Consider the following 20,280-nt stretch of genomic DNA (forward strand, 5'->3'; position numbering starts at 1 on the left):
TGTACGTGATCTGAATCTCAGAGCAACAGCTGACTATAAAACACATGCAGCCTTTTTGGTTTGTTCCCAAATTCTCAGAATATCATCATGGAAACAACATGATATGTGCAAATCTCAGAACACAAAATACAGAAAAGGGGTATTTGGAATAATTACCTAAACTCTGTAGCAATTTAAGTATGACCTTTCAAAACATAATGTTAGACCTCAGGTTCTTAAACATGGGCAGAATCTACCTGTAGGCACTTGAGCTACAGGAGGGATAGATTCCTGGAAAGGTCACCTCACCCAGCCCCTGAGGCTGCCCCAGCTCTACCTGAAGGGACTGCTTCCTCTCTCCAGACTCTTTTCAGCTAAGGAACAATCAGTGCCTGTGAGGACTATTTTTTTCAGTGAAGTTGTTGGAAACGATAAATGCAAATGAAAGATTTTCTTTGAGAGGATTTCTTTAAAGGGTTTACTTCATTATGCATGAAAACAAGAATATAATCTGTCATTTAAAAGGCTGATAAAACAGTGTTAGCAGTTCAGAATACCTAGTTTAGCTCAAAATTGTAATATCTGTAAGGCATTATCATGCTAGTTTGATGAGAATCTGTACAAGGGAAGTTTTGATGACCTGTTTGCTGTCACATAAACAGAATTCTGATTTTAAAGTTACAAAATATTCATGCCTTTCACTGCCTATTATTTTTCTTTGTTCTTCCAGAGAGGTTTTTAAATTTATGTATTTATTTACTCTAATTTGTTATACATGACAGCAGAATGCATTTCAATTCATAGAACACAAATGGAGTGCAATTTTTTATTTCTCTAGTTGTACACAAGATAGAGTTACACATTTCATATCGTCATACATGTACCTAGAGTAATGATGTCTATCTCGTTCCACCATCTTTCCTGCCCCCTGCTCCTTCCTTCTACTCCCTCCCCAAAGTTCCTCCATTCTGGAGAGGTTTTAAGTTCTCCTGGGACTCTGCAGACCTGGGTTGCCAGTGTCCTTAACTCACCTGAATGTGCATGGCGCCCTCTACTGCTTCTGCAATGTTGGAGCAACCACTGATGAGTGACAGCTGCTGTTCTGCACTTAGAGAACCTTTCAGAGAATCAGACTGCTCCAGCATCTTCAACTCCTTTCTGGAAAGAAGTAGAGAGTGGTCACTGTAATCAAAACCCAATATAAAAATAAAGCTCAACATCACTAGTCATCAGGAATGTAAATCAGAGTCACAATGAGATACCACCTCACCCATTAGGATGGCTGTCAAAAAAGGAAAATAACAAGGGCTGGTGAGGATGTGGAGAAACTGGGACCCTAGTACACTGTTGGTGAGATTGTAAATGAAGTAGCTGCTATAGAGAACAGTCCAGAGAGTCTCAAAAAATTAAAAATAGAATCACCACATGATTCAGCAATTCCATTTCCAGGTATATACCCAAAAGAATTGAAAGCAGATTTTTAGAGATTTTTATACACCCATGTTCACAGAAGTACTATTCACAATAGCCAAGAGTTGAAAGCAACTTAAGGGCCCATTGATAGATGAATACAAAAACAAGATGTTGTGTTACACACAATGGAGTATTTTTCAGACTTAAAGAAGAAGGGAGTTCTGACACTTGCTACAATGTGGATGAACCTGGGTGATATTACACAAATGAGATAAAATAAATCAGACACAAAAGGACAAAAATGGGGTGATTACACTTATATAAGGTACCAAAGAGCAACCAAAATCATGGAGACATAAAGTGGAATGATGGTTGCCAGGGGGCTAGAGAGAATGAGGAGTTACCATTCAATGGGCATACCCATGCTGTTTAATAGCACATCCAGGACTTCTAACTCCTCTCTAACTACAACTTAGTACCTTTGGACCAGTTTCTCCCCATGCCTCCTTCCCTCCTGCTCTCCCCAGCCTCCCAAAACCAATACTCTAATGACAACTTCTGAAATTGACCTTGTAAATTCCACATATGAGTGAGATTTTTTTATGTGGTACTTGTCTTCTTGTGACAGTTTTAATCTTTAAGCTGTTGATATCCTACAGTTAAAGCCAACAGGAGGGCTGGGGTTGTGGCTCATTGGTAGAGTACTTGCCTAGCATGTGTGGGGCACTGGGTTTGATTCTCAGCACCACATATAAAAGAATAAAAATCCATTAACAACCAAAAAAATTTTTTTTAAAAAGCCAACAGGAGCACACCTATACTGGAACACCAGGGGAGCCACGGGATCTAGAAAGAAGGTAATAGAGAGAACTTATCAAAGGATTCAGGCTTTGCTTGGGTGATTTGGAGGAAGTCTCAGAAGTAGAACTCACTAGTTGAGATGCTATAAATAAAAAGTGAGGGCAACTAGAAGATTGGGTATCTCAATAGATCTTACCCAGATGGAAAGGAGACTACACTGAAGACAAAGCTATAATGATTTCAAGAGAAGTGGGCACTCATTTTAGCCAAGAAAGAGATGCTCAGTATTTGTGGGTTGCACAGTGATCTTGTTTTCAGCTGTTCTTAGACAAATTTATGAAGCAGTCTTTTTGTCTCATCCCATCATAGTTAAGAATGACCTTGTCAAAGGACCACGCTCTCATAGGTTGCTTATGTTCAACATTTAAAGTAGAGGTCTTTGGTCACTGGGGACATTCCCTCAAAGGGGATAATGGGAACCTAACCCCTACCCCTCTCTTTTGCTACCCACCTGCCCTAAGGTGAATGAGCTTCCTCCACCATGTGCTACCACCATAATGTACTGTGCTGCCTCAGGCCCAACGCAAGGGGATCAATCAGACTGAAACCTCTGAAAGCAAGCCAGAATAAACCTTTCCTCTTTTTAAGTTGGGGAAATCCTGAATAGACAGTTGTCAAAATAATAAATACAAATGGTCAGCAAATATGTGGAAAAAAATATTATTAGCTACCATTAGCTATGCATGACTTTTAAAAGCCTCAAAGATACACAGTTACCCAATATTCTTAAGCATCTTGAAGTGAAAAAATTTTCAAGAGCCTTACCATATTGACATTTGCCATGTTGACAGAAACAGAACTCTCAACCACCACTTTAAAATCCTGTATTCCTAGATGCTGTGCATATTTTACACTCACAAGGAAAGGAAAATACTCAACTTCATTTTAATAATGATGATAAGTTATTCAATGTGACTATGATACGTACTACACAGATCAATTTATCACATGATTAACTAATTACGTCATGGTTCTTTTTCATGTATATAGAGAAGGAAAACATTACTGATTTTTAGGGATATCAATGCTAAGGCCTACTCTTTTGAAGTCCAATTTTGCCACTTGAAAAAAAGAATATGAATAATGCATGAGTCCACCTTTGAATCAATTTTGCCTTTAAAATAACTAAAGATATCTATAAATGTATGAAACAAAAAAATGCTTCTTTTTTGTATTTTTTTAGTCCTGCGCATTCATTTTGGTACCCAAATCAAATCTCCAGGATGGTACAGAGTTTCCCAAGGGCCAGAGCTGTTAGAAGCATGATGCAGCTGATACCAGTCTTCTGCCTTGTCTTTTAAGTCATAATTAATAAGAACAACTTCTTCTTTATGTTTTCTACTGAATCACACTGTCTCTCTCATTTGAAAAAAAAATAGTAGGAAAAAAAAGAAAGGAAAGGTAACCCCAGTCCCATATGGAGGCAAACAGGTGGGGGGGGGCGGCAGGGTAGAGTTGGATGGAGAAAAGGGTCATGAGGGAGGCACCATCTAGGAGGGAGGAGAGAACTTGTGGGACGGTGGAGGGAGAAGCAGGTAACACCTAAAGGAACTGGTTTAAATCGAATGCCAAAGAGTATGGCAAGAAATCCTCCTAGAACTCCTGATGCTACTCAAGGAACTGAAAGCCCTTGGCAGGAAACAGCAGCACATCAGGGTCTCATCCTGAAGGAGATGCCGAGCTTTCAAAAGGTATGTGTAAGGAACATGAAGTAATATATTCTCCATCTTGTGAAACCACAAGAAACACTACAGGCATTGAATCAACTGATGAAATGATACTAGGACCTGAAGAACTGAGTTGCCAAATACATGTTTCTGGAGAAGGTAGTTCAGCAATTTCTACAGAAGACCTAAAAGAATGTCTAAAGAAAACATTAGAATTCTGGTTTTCACAAGAAAACTTGTCAAAGGATCATTGTTTGATAGCTCAGATGGATGGTGATCAGTTCGTCCCAACTGGACAATTGCCAACAGAAAAGAGAATTTTTAAAAAGTTGACCACAAATCCTGATCTTAAAGTTTGAGATCTTTTCCTATGGTACAAGTTGATGAGAAGGGTGAGAAGGTGAGACCAAGTCATTAGTGTTGTATTGTGATTCTTAGAGAGATTCCTGAAACAACACCAGTAGAGGAAGTGAAAGCTTTGCTTAAAAGTGAAAAATTCCCCAAAGTGATAAGCTGTGAGCTTGCACATAATAGCAACTGGTATATCACTTTTCAGCTAGACACAGATGCACAACAGACTTTCAAATACTTAAGTTATAACATTTCAGGGCAAGCCAATCATGACAAAGATAAGGGCCATCAATATCTTTTTTGCTAAGAATGGTTATTGATTCTAGTATGTATTCAAACTTCAGCACAGTATGCCTCACCACTCTTTATGTAGCCTGTATATAATTCTCACCAACAGTACTCAGTCTATAGTATTGTGCCTCGGTCTTGGTCTCCAAGTCCTGCACCTTACTTTGAAACACCACTAGCTTCCTTTCCCAGTGGTAGTTTTGTGAATGGCTTTAATTCACCAGGATCTTATAAAACAAATGCTGCTGCTGTGAATATTGGTCAACCATTCCAAAAAAGAATCATGTGAATCCTCATTTTAGGTCATCCAGTGGTTCAGAAGATTCAATAGAGAGCTCTGTGTCATTTGAGGATGGACCATTGAATAGATCTAGTTCAAGGAACTTTCCACCCAAATGGCATAACCCTACAGTACCAGGGCATCAGGAGCAAACTCACCTTCCCAAGGAGACTCCTGTTTTACAGATGCAATAGAATGGGGACTATGGTAGGGGCAGAAGAACTGTTTCCAGAGGTCAAAGACCACAAGATGACAGAATCCCAAGATCCCATCCTTCAACAGTTGAAACGAAGGCTCAAAAAAACAAAGTTTGACTTACTAGCTTCAAATTTTCCTCCATTACCTGGAAGTTCATCAAAAAAGACAGGTGGTAGCTCAGTGGTCAAGTGCCCCTAAGTTCAATCCCCAGTTAAAAAAATAATAATAATAATTAATTAATTAATTAATTTAAAAATAAAGAAAATGAGCCTTAAACATAAAGCTTATTTAAGCCAGGCATGGTGGCACACACCTGAATCTCAGTAGCTCAGGAGGCTAAGGCAGGAGAATCAAGAGCTCAAAGCCATCCCCAGCAAAAGTGAGGCACTAAGCAACTTAGTGAGACCCTGTCTCTAAATAAAATACAAAATAGGGCTGGGGATATGGCTCAATGGCCAAGTGTGCCTGAGTTCAATCCCTGACGCCAAAAAAAAAAGAAAGAAAGAAAAAAAAGAAAAGAAAAGAAAAAGAAAGAAAGAAAAGAATGCCAGGTGAATTCATTTTGGAGAATAGAATGTTTGATGTCATTAAAGAAAGGATAATGAAGACTTGAGAGTTCATTCCCCAGTGCCTGCAGAGGATGAGCAAACAGACTGCACTTCTGCCCAGCAACTCAATATGAGTTCCAGTCCTCCATGTACAGCTGAGCTTCCTGCATTAAGCACAACTCAGCAAGAAAAGGATCTCATAGAAGATTTCACTGCTCAGAAGATTGTTCTCAATCAGATGACTATCCCTACTTCTTCCCCCAAGCACTGCAAAGACATCACAGGCAAATACTGCTGCACCAAGTAATAGTAACATAAATGCATCTGGAGCTGAACCCTACAGGAACCTTGAAAAGTTATGCTGAAGTGTGCCAGAACCTCCTTGAGAGCCAGTTTCAGTTCTTGTTCGGCCACTACAGGAACTTTGCTCCAATGTTGTATCTCCCACCAAAAATGAAGAGACTGGAGCTCCTGAGAAGTCCATTGAGAAATCACATGAGAAGCCAGAAGCAAGGGCTAGTAAGGATATTCTGGCTTCCAAGGCAATACCATTCCCAGGGGAACATTTGCTGGAAAAATCAGGGACTAGAGACACCAGTTTAGCCATAGGGCTATATCTCAGGGAGTGACTTGACATAATGGCAAAGAACAACATATACCACCCAGATCACCAAAGAAATAAAAAAAAAAAAACTATTCAAAAACTTGCACTCTTCCCATTAAACTTGAGCCATTGGCTATATTGAACTGTTCTGGAGGGGAGTGGGTAGCCAGGAAGGAAATGAATTATGTCCTTAAATTATGGATTTTGGAGTTGTGGAGAATAGAATCCCAAAATTCGTCTCTAAGGTGATTTTAAAATGCTAGAGGATTCAAATCAGTATAAATACATATGTGTGTTTATGTGTATACACACATATATAATATATAAAATAGAATTTTTCTATTTTTGCTTTTGATTTTAATTTACAAAGATTTTCTGCCTGGAATCGATTTTGAGGGTTCAGATTTAGCTTGAGAAATTACAACAAAACAATACAGTACACATCCTTTAGTTTAGGAGATGAGGGAATGAGAGAAAATAGTTTTTGAAGAAACATTTCTGTAAAAATTAGAAGTGACTTTTTAAAATCTATTTAAAGTTTGACTTGGAGAATGTCATCTCTGATTATATGGCCTTTTGTTGCAGAGCACATCAGTGACTGGGGCATCTGTGGGTGTCAGTGTGTACAGGAGTGATTTAAGCCAAATTTGTTGTCGTGTTAGTAAGTGATTTGAAAACTGAGTAGATTTTTATTCTAATTTGAAATTTAGTCTCATCTTTTCGATTTTACTAATATTTCATTCAACAGCCTGTTAAGATCTGATTGTACTTGGAGATACAACTGCCAATCTGTTTGATACTCCAGGAAAGAATAGGGTCTATTCAAAAAAATTCCAAATTTCATCTTGGACCTGAAGTGATAGGTCAAATGGATTTCAGATGATTACACTGCCTGTGATCCATTGCCCTCCCACTTTGAGATGGTAAACAAAACTTTTTTGCTACTTCATTTGTTACTCTTTGTTTTTTGACAACCTACCCCTAAAAGCAAAATCACTAAACACCTACTGAATTGTATGTTTCTATATGCTTTAACTAGTCCAGTCAAATCATATAACAGTTATAAATTTAGTAATTTAATGTTGAAGTATTTTATTCTTCTGTTCACATACTCAGAATTTTAGGTCCCAGAAAGGTGGGGCAGACTGACCCTCCAGTAATATATTTGTTTATTGTTAAAGATGAAACACTGTAACTGACTTTTAAAAAGTGTTAAATAGTATAGAAATAAAGAGAAAAGTTTTATAAAGGTTTAATTTGGGGGGAACTGTTTTCTGTTTACAGCGTATTTATCACCTTGCTTCCTTCCTCTTCTCAAAAAAAAAAAAAATACTATACACACAGTTTGGAATTCACTGAAACAGAAATAGCAAGTCAAGAAATTTTTAGGATAAGGTGATAAAGATAGTTGAATAAAATTAATGCAGAATTTCTCAGTGAATAAAGTTGTAGATGTAAAATATTAAATAGGCAAATTTACATGCTGATATTTAGAAAATGGCTAAATATTAAAAACCATGTTGCATTAATCTGTTTTAAGTCTTACCATATTCAGAGTTCTATGTAGGATGGAGTTTTATTTTTATTCTTAGGGATAGTTTGTAACAGGAGGAACTGTCCCTCATGTTAGTGAATTATATACGTACAAATTGAAACTGTAAATTGCGAATACTTGAAAGCACCTTTGTGACACAGAATAAACATATAAGTCATATATTTAAATGAATGTAAATAGGTTAAAATTATGTTACTGTTAAAATCATCTTCCAACTTTAGAGATCCAGCTTTAGAGATTTGTATTAGTGGATAACTGTTAAGAGCTTTGAAAACACTGAACATTCCTGAATAAGTCAGAAATATTATTTCTTTGTAATTTATTATTCAGCTTGGCAGTTGCTTTTGATTTGGTGGATTGATAGGTAACTTGGTATAACATATTTATGCAGTTTTAAGATTTTCATTTCTATACATTATTTTTTAAAAATCAACTTCTAAAAGAAACATACAATAAACTACCTATGCTGAAAGAAAAGGAAAGGAAACCCTGTCAATGAAATTTACTTATAGAGCTAATCAGCATAACCTATTAGATTAAGATATGAAAATTTAAGGTACTCAATATACTAAGGAATGTAATAAGGAGAACACAGAGAGAGGAGTCCACATGTATTTCCTCCCTTAAGAATGCTGTTAACCCTCTGGTCCAGACTGTTGATCTTGTACTTAGGCTATGGGGCTCCTATTTTCTCTTTGAGGTGTGCCTCTATACCTGGCAAACCCACGGTCTCCTTTCAGGAATTCATTACTAACAGTCTTGCCATGTTGGGTCCCTGATGAGCTTCCACAGACTAAACCCAAGATGACAACTATCCCAAAGTCAGATTCTATAGTCCGACCAGACATCTGGCAACTGGGCATGTGGCAATGTAGGGAGACCCACCCTGTGGTCACTGGAAATATAAACCCAGCCAGTACTGAAGTCACCACAAAGGTGGACCTTATAAGGCAGGAATTTAGAAAATGACCTGCTCATGAAACAACTACCCTTAGAACCACAGCACATTACCAGAGCCATCATCTGACTATCACAACTTAGGTGTCCCCTGAACAATGTCCCACTTCTGCCATACAGATGTAGCTGCAGAGACATCTTCCTGTCTTCCTCTCTCCCTCATGGAGCCTCACAATCAGTGCTCATGGAGAGAGAAAACCAGAGTACCTCTATCCTTTATGACTCAAAAGGGCCTAGAACCGAGCTGGGGATGTGGTTCAAGCAGTAGCGCAATCGCCTGGCATGTGTGCGGCCCAGGTTTGATCCTCAGCACCACATACAAACAAAGATGTTGTGTCCACCGAAAACTAAAAAATAAATATTAAAAATTTTTTTAAAAAAGGGCCTAGAACCTACTTTATTAGGAGATTAGATGGGCCTTCTAGTTGAATTACTCAGCTTTGAACTATGCATACAATTTATATAAATCAGACCTACAGCAATAGCTAAGTCTAGGAATCCACAACACTGGTGAAAGTCAACCACATTACCCATAAACACAACCAGAATTAAAACACTCACATCTCTGAAGAGCTGCTTGTGGCTACCAAACAAAAATGCACTTGGCTTAACTATAAGAGTTGTGTTGCAGAGTAGTAAAAGATATAATACAGTACCCATTGCTCTGCTGGAACTATTTTCTTTTTATAATTTTAAGAACTAAAAAGATTGAAAGAAACATCCCCATATTTATACCATTCAGAACTAATCATCATTAATCCTGCCACATTTGCTGTCATTTTTTAAGTATATAAAACACAAAGTTCTTTGAGCTGCCACCCCCATAACACAAAACCATCTTTCTATTGAACTCATATAGCATCTTTATTTTTATTTTTACTTGTTTTATTTATTTATGCATAACTGGGGGTGTAACCCAGGGATTCATGCAAGCGCTTTACCACTGAGCTATACCTCCAGACCCACAGAGTATCTTTAAATGTCTAAGCCTGGTAACCACTTCATTCTTTAGGAAATTAGGTCTGAGGGTCTAAAGTGCTCAAAAATGCTTGCTCCAAGTTTTTGGACACCAGTCCTGTGTCTTCAAATCTTTTCATTAAACCAAAGCAAACTTTAGGCTTCCAAAATCTCTGAGTTAGATTAGATAAGTAAATGGGTACCAGAACTTAATTCTTAGTTCCTCCCAGGATCACCCCCATGGAGTCAAGAGGAGTCATGTGGAGAAATAAAGCAGTAGGAAGAAGTAGCCACAAACACTGGCCTCCTGCAGATCACGTTCAGGATAAAGATTCTACAGAAATGATTTGGCCTCAAGTCCCTCCCTCCACTGTGCAGGACATGGGTATGAACGTGAGCCAAGAGACATGGTTACAAATCAACCCATGAAATGGCTGCAAACTTCAGGACCCTGCTGAATAGTGTCCCAAGGGAAAAATCAAATTCATAGGGGCTTTCAGACATGTCCAGACAGAGCCCTCATATTCTGAGTGCAGAAAATATATCTACCATTCATCAAATCCAGTCATTGACAATATTTTGTCACGGGTAGATTAATTCCAATTTTTGATTGAGTATTTTAGAAGATCTTTTGTCTTGAGCTTTTGTAGAAGATATGCATAATCATCTGGAAAAGATATGACTATCAACTGGGATTTATTTATTTATTTTATTAACATGACTAATTGTTCATATTAATGGGGTTCAGTGTGATACTTCCATACATGCATTCAGCGCACACGATTACATCCAATCACCTTTTTCCACCTTTCTCTCCCTTTCCCAATCTCTAGTGACCTCTATTTTACATACCAGTCAGCGTTTGTCCATAAATGAGATAAAACATGAAATATTTGTCTTTCCATATCTGGTTTATTCATTTAACAAAATATCCTCCAGTTGCATCCATTTTGCTGTAATAACGTAATTTCACTCTTATTTATGGCTGAATAATAATCCATCATGTAAAAATACTACATTTTCTTATCCGTTCATCTGTTGATGTCCACCTAGGTTGATTCCATATCCTAGCTCTTTTGAATAATGCCACAATAAACATGGATATGCAGGTTATCTCTTTAGTATGCTGATTTTGTTTCCTATTAATGAATACTCAAAAGTGGGATAGCTGGATTATATGATAGTTCCATTTCCAGACCATTCTCAATAATGATTGTTCTAATCATTCTACTCCAAAAGAGTTTGCACATTGTTGCCAGCATTTTATGTTTTGTTTTTTGGTTTTGGAGGGAATCTGTAATTTTTGTTTGCTAAACGAGGTCTAGGGACATACCTTGAAACAAAGGCTGTTTATGCTAGTAAATGGCTGCAATGTACCAATTCTACCACTAGAGGTCAGCCGACTCCTACCATGCAAAATACTTAGCATCGCAAAAACAAAACAAAAAAAACCTTTGGGAACAGCCATAATGGGACACACGTAAAATTTCACACCAGGAAACTTTGTTTCATGCACAAAAATCATTTAGGATACTATATAAAACAACTTCAGGCTATGTGTATAAGATGTAAATGAAACATAAATGGATTTCATATTTTGGACTTTTGAGTCCCATCCCCAAATATCTCATTACATATAAACATTCCAAAATCCAAAAATTCTGAATCCCAAGAATTTCAGTTAAGGGAAACTCGACCTGTATAACAGTCCAGGTTTTTAGCACATCCAGAGAACCTCCTATCTCACAATAGCTCTAATACTCTATCTACAATGTTATATGGCCTCTTTTCTTCCATGTCTCTGGCAGAAAACTAACTCTTGGGGCAGGGAGGTAAAACAACTCTGGCCTATCACCTAAAATTAAGAAAGTTCATTAGGGAAAAAAAAAAAAAAAGAGGAATAAGAATTCAAATTGAACACATGAACCAAAACTTAGATGCCTGTCTTAAACCATTACCAATTCAGCATTAAAATACAACCAAGACAAGGATATTAGATAATAAAGAATTTCCTTCTGACTGGGTATGGGGGCACATGCCTGTAATCCCAGAGGCTCAGGAGGCTGAGACAGGAGGATCATGGGTTCAAAGCCTGCCTCAGCAACAGAGAGGTGCTGAGCAACTCAATGAGATGCTGTCTCTAAAATAAAATACAAAATATGGCTGGAGAGATGTGGCTCAGTGGTCCAGCATCTCTGAGTTCAATCCCCGATACCCATTAAAAAAAAAAAAAAAAGCCTCCTTCTAGTCTAAAGTTGACACTTTCATTTAGCTCTGAATCTCATTTCTTCCATGATCATCTTCTATGGTTTTTTCTTGACTGGCCTGTTTTTTCTTTGAATGAGCACACAATCTCACCATCCTTTAAACTCTGCATCCAAATTTTCCTGCCTTGTTTCCCACAGTCTAAATTAACTACTCTATCCATGCTACCTTTCTTTACTTACTATTTCTTTCCACAACATGGTTGCTTCTTGCCATGCAGAATATTTTTCTTTGATTTTTATTTCTTCACCTAATGCTATTTATTCCTGCAACGTAATGATACCATTAAGTTGAAACTCTTAGATGGAAACACCTTTTATCTTGTTATTCTCCCAGATAAACATCTGCTGGAAGACCACACCTGCCTCTTACTCCACCCCTTCATTCCTCTCCTGGACAGGAGGAAGAATCTATCTGATTGGTGAGTTTGGCATTGGAGGTTGTGTCTTTCTCCATGGTCCTCCAAGGGAGATGGGGGTGGGGGGCCTACCTAATTCTGTTGTGTGGCATCAGAAAACTGTATAGAGATGTGTCTGGGATTTGTTTAAAAAATAATCCAGAGCTGAGAAGCATCTCTGGAATGGCAAAACAAGGACCTTTAAAACCCCACCCCTCCATAAAAGCAATGAGAACATGGGGACAAAAACTTTCAAGTTCAACTTTTAGAACTCCAGAAAAATTAACTGAAGGCTTGCAATAATCCAGTGAATCTCACTCAAGAAAAATGACCAATGCTCAGTACATACAGACGTGTGGCACTTTGCTCATGCCTGTTCGCATCCTCCTCTCCTCTGCTCCCAGAGTAATCTTAAAAACCAGTAGCCCAGTAGCCACCACACTGACCCTGCTGGCCCTGCACCCCTCATTTCTTTTCATAATTTATTGACTGCTTCCCATTTACAGTAATGGTTACACAGATAACACAAGCTCCTGGGGGAATAAGAGTCATGGTTTACATTTCTTTTAGAAATCTCAGGGTCAGCCTATAATGAATTCCCAAGGGAATTTTTGGCAAGTATTTTGCCCCACACCTATTCCATAAGGTGTGAGAATCCAAGGAAGCTAAAGATTTCCTTTAGGGAAAAAGAGAGAGACGTAGAGCACAAGGTAAGATTAACCTTGAGGAAATGAGTCTGCTTGGTCCCCAGTCACAAAAACCCTAGAGTATCAGAGGCAAGTAGCAGAATGAGAAAAGGACAAGGCCAAGCATCTCTTCTGCAGGGGACAACTGTGTCATGTTATCTACTTTGATGATGTTGGTGCTGCTATTTCCCAGCTCCTGTTCTGATCTCTTATCATACCAGCAAGGTACAATCACTGTGGTGGGGCAGCATATGAACACTAAATATCACATTAAAAATTTTGAAGTTTGGGGGAAAGGGCAGAGTATCAAAGTTTCTAAAAACAATTAGCCCCTGACCTGCTTTGTTTGACAGCACATAACTTTTTAAAATCTTCAATGCCTTCCACCAAAGACTATCTACAGTTTTCTCAGGGTTTTATCCGTCAAATTATTCACACCTGTTACCTGCCCAGTACACTCTACCTTCAGAATCTGAAATGTTCTTGGTGAGGCATCTAAACTGAGGTATGCTATAGAAAGTCAACTGCCTCCATCTGCCCCAGAGGAGGGCTGTGGGTCTAACTGTGGCAGCAGTCCTGCCCTCCTGCCCTCCTGCCTTCTCCCCTTTTTCTCATGGGCACCCAGAAGTCCCTCCTTCCAAGACAGCGGTAACATAGGGATTTGGAGGGCTAGGAAAAATGGGAGGACAGGTCTGCTTAAGCCTCAAGGCAATCATTTACCAAAGTTTGCACCAAATCATCAAGCACTGTCCAAGTCCATAAGCCAAGTCCATAAAAGTGGTACTTTGGTTTCTTGTTTGTCATTGTCAGACATCTCACAGGGAGAAGAGTTTGGATGCAGTTAGTTCCCTAGAGATTCCTGTGCTGGAGGCTTGATCCCCAGTGTGGCAGTATTGAGGCTATGGGACCTTTAAGAGGTGGGGCCTATTGGAAGGTGACTGAGCACCTTGTGAAGGGATTAATGCTGGTCTAGGGAAATGAGCTAGGTCTCACAGGAGTGACTTAGTTCTCATGAAAGCAGGTTGTTATAAAAGAAAAAGCCTGACCTCTCCCCTTTTTTTGTTTTGTTGAGATTTTGTTTGTTTGGGGGGGGTTGTTTTGTTGTTGTTGTTGTTGTTGTTGTTGTTTGCTTTTGCTTCCTGTCTCATCATGTGATACACACCTTCCTCTTGTTCTGGAGTGCTCCCACCACGTGACATCATCACTCCTTGAGACACAGCCAGAAAGCCTTCACCAAAGCCTAAGCAGATAGGGCTGTCCAACCAGATTTTCAGCCTCTAAAATTGTGAGCTGAATAAACCTCTTTTCTTTGTAGAAGTACCCCATCTCATGTATTACGTTATAACAACACAAAACAGACTAAGACAAAGACAATGATGAGACAGGATTCACACCATTAAGCCCACATCCTTCACAGCCCTAACTTACTGACAATGTGTGGGTGTTCACGTTCAAGGAAGCAACAAGGTCATGTCAGAAGCATGCATCCTTTTGTCTAGCAAAAGTCACTTATAATCCTACCATTTAGAGAAAATCAAAGTATTCTGACCTTTTCCCCAAGTGATTTGTTGTTGTTTTTGTTTTGTTTTTTCATTTTGGTTTGTATGTTTTGCAATTCTGGGGATAGAACCCAAGGCCTCACACAGGTTATACAGGCACTACACTGAGATACATCCCTAGCCCTCTGCAAGTTTTTTAATATACAATCAGCATATATGACTTTTACAAATCAGATAAAGCAAAGTTATTTCTGTTTTTGGAAGAAAAATAAATAAGAGAAATGAAGCAATCATTTGAACTGTCCTAATGACAGCCAAGTGAAAGCAGGATCTGTGAACACACAGATAAATCAAGGTGAATGACCTGGCTGAACCCACAGCCCATTGCTGTGAACTCAGATTACTCCTGAACTTTTCAATCTCGATAGGTTTCATCAACCGCCCCCCTACACCCTACTTTTCAGTAATTAAACTAGCTAGTGACAGGCTCTTGCCCAAGCATAGGGTATTGCCTCTCCATTTACTTAGGTTTTCTTTCTGTCTCTCAATAAAATTGAAAGAAATTTCTCCATGTATGTCTTCTATGTTTTTCTTATAATTATTATACCTAGATTGCTTACATTTGTTACATCTGTAAATTTTTTATTGTTTTCTAACTGTGTGTTGCCAACATATAGAACTGAACTTAACTCTGTGTTCACAGATCCTGCTCCCATTCAGCTGTCATTAGACAATTCAAATAATTGTTTCATTTCCCTTATTTTTCTTCTACCTGATGTGTTTTCATCACCCTTGGGATTTTATCTGCAAAGTCCATGTTCAAATTTTGTCATTTCTATACATTCATGATCAGTTTGGCTGGAACTATTCAACTTTTCCTGAATTCTCAGAGTATGTTCACTATTACTCATTTATCACTGCCCTATTTCCCCTAACTGTAAGTATTTTAGGTTTTGTGGGTCATACAGTCTTGGCCATACCTACTTATTGTGGACTAAAAGCAGCCATAGACAATCTGTAAACAAATAGGCATGACTGTGTTTCAATAAAACTTTATTTGTGGTATGTTCCTTTCAGACAGCAACTGGGATCAAAAGCCCTGCATCATTTCCCACAAAAGTGGAACTCCTCTATCAGCACGATGGCTATGAAAAGACAAAACCAGAAGCTCTCAAATCCTAGAACCAGTGGTGGTAGTTCCTAACTTCAGGAATTCAGTCAAGGTTCAGTGTATCAGTTACCTACCATCCACTGTCACAATCCTTGGGGTTAATAATTCTGCCTGGGCTTAATTATGTGGCTGCTGTCAGACGAAGGTTGGTTTGTGACTGATGGTCTAGGCTGGCTTCATTTATTTGTCTGGCAGTTGGTGCTGCTAAGTGCTGACCAGCTTGGGCTGACACCTCTAGCTGGCTGAGCTGATAGATAGGATGGGGATGGGAGGAAGGGTTCCTAACAGGAAGTGGGATGTCCCAAAACATGGGATATTTTCAGCTCCCTGATGAGTCACATTTCCTAATGTCCCCTTGGCCAGTGCAAGCCCATAGCCAGGTTGGAGTTGGGGGTAAGAGAAGAAAAACCACATTGCAAGGGGGTTGGCAGACAGAGAGGGGAGCCATTTGTGGTCATTTTGTGATCCACCATTCCAGTTATTCTAGCCCAAGGTATGTGAGAAATATAAAAGTAAGTTTCAAATCAAGAGAAGAGAACAGACTAATCCAGAAGAATCCAGCCAGATTCAAACAGAGTTCAAAATAAAGTTTAGATCAGGACAGAGAAAAGAACGGCAAATTAAAAACAAAAGATCCAGGCATCAGCAATGCCTGAGTTCATGAACAAGTTCAGTTACTTAAGCAGCAGAGTACAGGGCAGCTACCCTGTTTCAGAGATCATTCTAGTCGTATATTAACTCCCCAACTTAAAAAGCTGAGTCATTTTTAAACAGATCTAAGTACCACAGCTGCCATCTATAGACACTGGAGTGACTGCAGGAGAGAAACTGGGATAGAAGAGTAGAGGTTCCCAAAGACAGCAATGTTAGATTGGGACTCAGTCAGATAAGGCAGCTTGTTCCTCCCTGGAGTGGGGGTAGTTGGTCACTGAGATGTTCACATGGCCTCTGCCAGGGTATCCTGGTCCCTTGAGAGCGTACGGCCCATCTGCTACGTGGACATGAGACCCTCTCCAAACCATAAGAAGTAAGACACTCTGTCATATTAGGTCTTTTGTTTACCTGATTCCTGTTTTTCTCCCTAAAATTCTTCTTTTATCCTCTGAAATTCTTTCTTGAGACTTAATATGTGCCAAGTACTGGGCACACAATGGAAAATAAAGACCAAGTAGTGAAGCATCTGCTAATACGGTTTTCCACGGTCAAGATACCCTTCCAGTGAGAGATGTAAACATGCCAAGTTTTAAGTTTCTCATTGAGCTATCCTATTAGGGGAAGATTAGTCTTGGATGACAGCTTCTTAACTTTTTTAATTCACTGAGATCCCTTGGCATGGTACGAATTGTGACAGTAATTTCCCTACTCTTCTAACATCTTAATATTTAAAAAAATCAACTTCCCCTAAGTTAAATTCATTTTTATAAGTTCAGAATCAAGAGGTATCATTTCTAGTTAAGAAGATTCATTTTTAATAGGTCTAACATCCATAGGATTTTCTAGAAGTAGTGAAATTTCAACTACATGATATTCTCTGATATAAAATGTTAAGAATCAGAATACGAGAAGTGAACCAAACCACAAGGGTGGGACAGATGGCCAGAAGAATTACCTTTTGAGACTCTACAAAATGTCACCATAATTCAGTTAAAACAATTATTGGGCTAGAACCTATAATATCCCAGGCTATGGCAACCACAAATGTGCACATTGCTTTTGCATTCATAATAGCTAGTACACAAATCTTGTGACATCCAATACCTCCTACCAAGGGCACTGAGAATAGAATGCATGGGCTCTGTCCTAATGGCACCACCACCTATAGTAGTGGACAGAGACCACAAAACAGGGTGTCAGGAAAGATGTCCATTGGCCACAAACTTTTTTTCCAGTCAGTTCAACCCCTGAGGATACATCATTTATACAGTTTTCCTCCTTTATCTGAAGATCTGCTTTCTGTGGTTATGATTACCCAGAGTCAACAGTGATCCAAAATATTAATACTCATCTTCACTCCTCCAAGGGAAACCACATTCACCCAATTTTTATTACAGTATATTGTTATGTTTATTCTATTTTACTAATAGTTATTGTTAATCTCACATCCACTAGGGGTCTTGGGATATACCCCCACAGATAAGGGGGGACTACTATACTGCTTGACAAAAGGATAAATTTGGTTCGCCTTACGTTCTTTTGGCCCAACATGTAGTCAGAGACATTTTAACCTTCAGTTCTTTAATATCCAAGACCACAGGCATAATGTGATTATTGGCTCATACTTATTAGTAACCTGCAGGATGACACAGTTTGTTTACTGAGAAAAGCAGTCAATGCTTTTTTTTTTTTTTTTTCAGACACAAAATATTTTGTGCCTGAAAAAAAATGTTTCTGAACTACAGAACTCATCACATTGACCAAAATATTCACAAAACTGTGGTTTGGTCTCTGTCTTCTCAACTTGATCTTTCCATACAGAAATGGCTCATTTGATAATCATGTGATTCAAAGAGGAAAGCACGTAGCTTTGCTTAAAAGTCAAAGACTGAAAATTCAGTGTTCTCTCAGAGTGCAATACAATACAACTCAATCTGATTTCCCTGAAGGTATTTGCTAACTATAATTTGAGGAGAAAGGTAGTGGGTCACAAGATAACATAAGATCCCTACCTGCTACCAAAGAAGTACAACCAGTTCTACATATTTAAGCCAATTTAACTCAAATGTGTGTGAGTTATAAAAAAAGTAAATAAATAAGGCCCTTTTCTTGAGGAAAGAGTTATATATGCACAGGAATTCAGTACTTTTGTTCCTTCTACAACATGGCTGATATAGTAATAATTGTTTTGGTTTTTCTGGTTTAAATATTTTACAGATATCTAAAAGTTTACTCTAATTGAACACTAGAAATATTAAGAAACAGTTCTTAACTAAGCAAAGTAGTAGAATAATATATAAGCCTTAAATCAGGTTTTAAAAGCAAAACAGGGGTTTGGGTATATGGCTCAGTGATATATATACCACTTACCTAGCAAGTATGAGGCCCTGGGTTCCATCCTCAGCTCTGAAAAAAGGGGGGGGGGGGGACAAACAAACAAAAAACCTTTCCCACAACCTATCATGTACTCTGTGATACATGAAAGGTCTTTAAAAATAACAAAAACCTTTAATGATACACCTAAAAAATAAAGCCTAAAATACAAATATACCAAGAAATAGAACAAAGGACTTTTCAATTAGGAACCTTTGGCTTTCCCTTAGTTACAAGTGAGTTAAAACCGAACTGAAAAAGCATAATATGGGGGCTGGGGATGTGGCTCAAGCAATAGCGCGCTCGCCTGGCATGCGTGCGGCCCGGGTTCGATTGTCAGCACCACATACAAACAAAGATGTTGTGTCCACCGGAAACTAAAAAATAAAAATATTTTTAAAAAAAAGCATAAGATGAAATGATAATAGAATTGAAAAGCCTATTAGCCTGCAAGAAAAGTCTGGCTCTCCACCTGTTTTCCTATGGCCTATAAAAAGAGGGTGGTTTTTATATTTTTAAATTCTTAAAAGAAAAACAAAATAATAATAATATTTTGTGACACATGAAAAGTAAATGAATTCCTAAGCTCAATATTAACTCCTAAAGTTTTATTTGAATATAGCCAGACCTATTTGTTTAGAGATTATCTCTGAGTGCTTTTACTCCACAATCAGAAGTTGAGGTAGAGACCATGTGACCCTCCCCCCAAGCCTAACAGGTTTACTAGCTGCTTTCTAAAAAAAAGCTTGCCAAGTCTTGGCCTGGAGGCCACATGGGGTTGCTTAAAGCCTGACTTAATGAGAGACTCCTGGTCTCCTCTTCCCTAGGTTACCCTCTCCCCAACACTGGGCTTAATCTAATGTCGCTCAGCTTCAGACCCATCAACCACAAACAGCATCACCAGAAAACCAGTACCAAGTCCAGGCCTACAGAAAAGCCAGAGTTTTCACCCAAGTATACAAGGCACAAGCAGTTTCACCAACTAACCATTTCTAAATGGGAGCTTATAAAGTTCTTATATACTTAATGCAAAATTCAAAGACGAATTTAACAAAGCCTAGTTGTTCCTCCCTGCCTGTGGATTCTGCAACCTTGAACTCAATCAACTGCAGATGGAAAGTAACTGGAAAAACAAAAATTTTTGCCTGTCACTGAACACATACAGAACTTTTCCTTGTCATGGTATAAATTTCCCTAAATAATACAGCATAACACTTGTGTACATAGCATTGATATTGTATTAGGTATCCTAAGTAATCTAGAGATGATTTTAAAGTCTATGGGAGGATGTGCATAGGTTCTATGCACATTTCTATTTTTATATGAGGGACTTGAGCATCTGCACAGTTTGGTATCAGTGTGGCAGGCAGTCCAAGGGAAGCCTACAGATATGACTTTACTTATTTAGCAATACCATAAGTTCCTTTAAAGCTCTTTACAATTATATTTTAACTATCAATAAATTACTTCCTATTGCTCCTTAAGTAATCTCAATTAAACTAAATACTAAGCTCTTTGCTACCATGTTTCCAATCTTGATGCTTTATAAAAACACTGACTCAACCTGAGAAAATCCT

General features: G+C 38.5%; 1 protein-coding gene and 1 pseudogene across 1 annotated transcript in view; one reads left to right on the forward strand and one right to left on the reverse strand.

Moving 5' to 3' along the window:
- The window catches only part of Cryl1 (crystallin lambda 1), a 135,108-nt gene that overhangs the window by 99,334 nt on the left and 15,494 nt on the right, over positions 1-20,280 (reverse strand). Inside the window, exon 3 of the mRNA XM_076872362.2 lies at positions 1,011-1,137. Coding sequence (XP_076728477.1) covers positions 1,011-1,137 — 127 coding nt within the window. The remainder of the gene's footprint in view (positions 1-1,010; positions 1,138-20,280) is intronic.
- Positions 3,923-5,892, forward strand: LOC143411619 (la-related protein 4-like; annotated as a pseudogene).

Source organism: Callospermophilus lateralis, chromosome 12 (assembly GCF_048772815.1).
Source record: "Callospermophilus lateralis isolate mCalLat2 chromosome 12, mCalLat2.hap1, whole genome shotgun sequence".
In the NCBI taxonomy this organism is placed as follows: Eukaryota; Metazoa; Chordata; class Mammalia; order Rodentia; family Sciuridae; genus Callospermophilus; species Callospermophilus lateralis.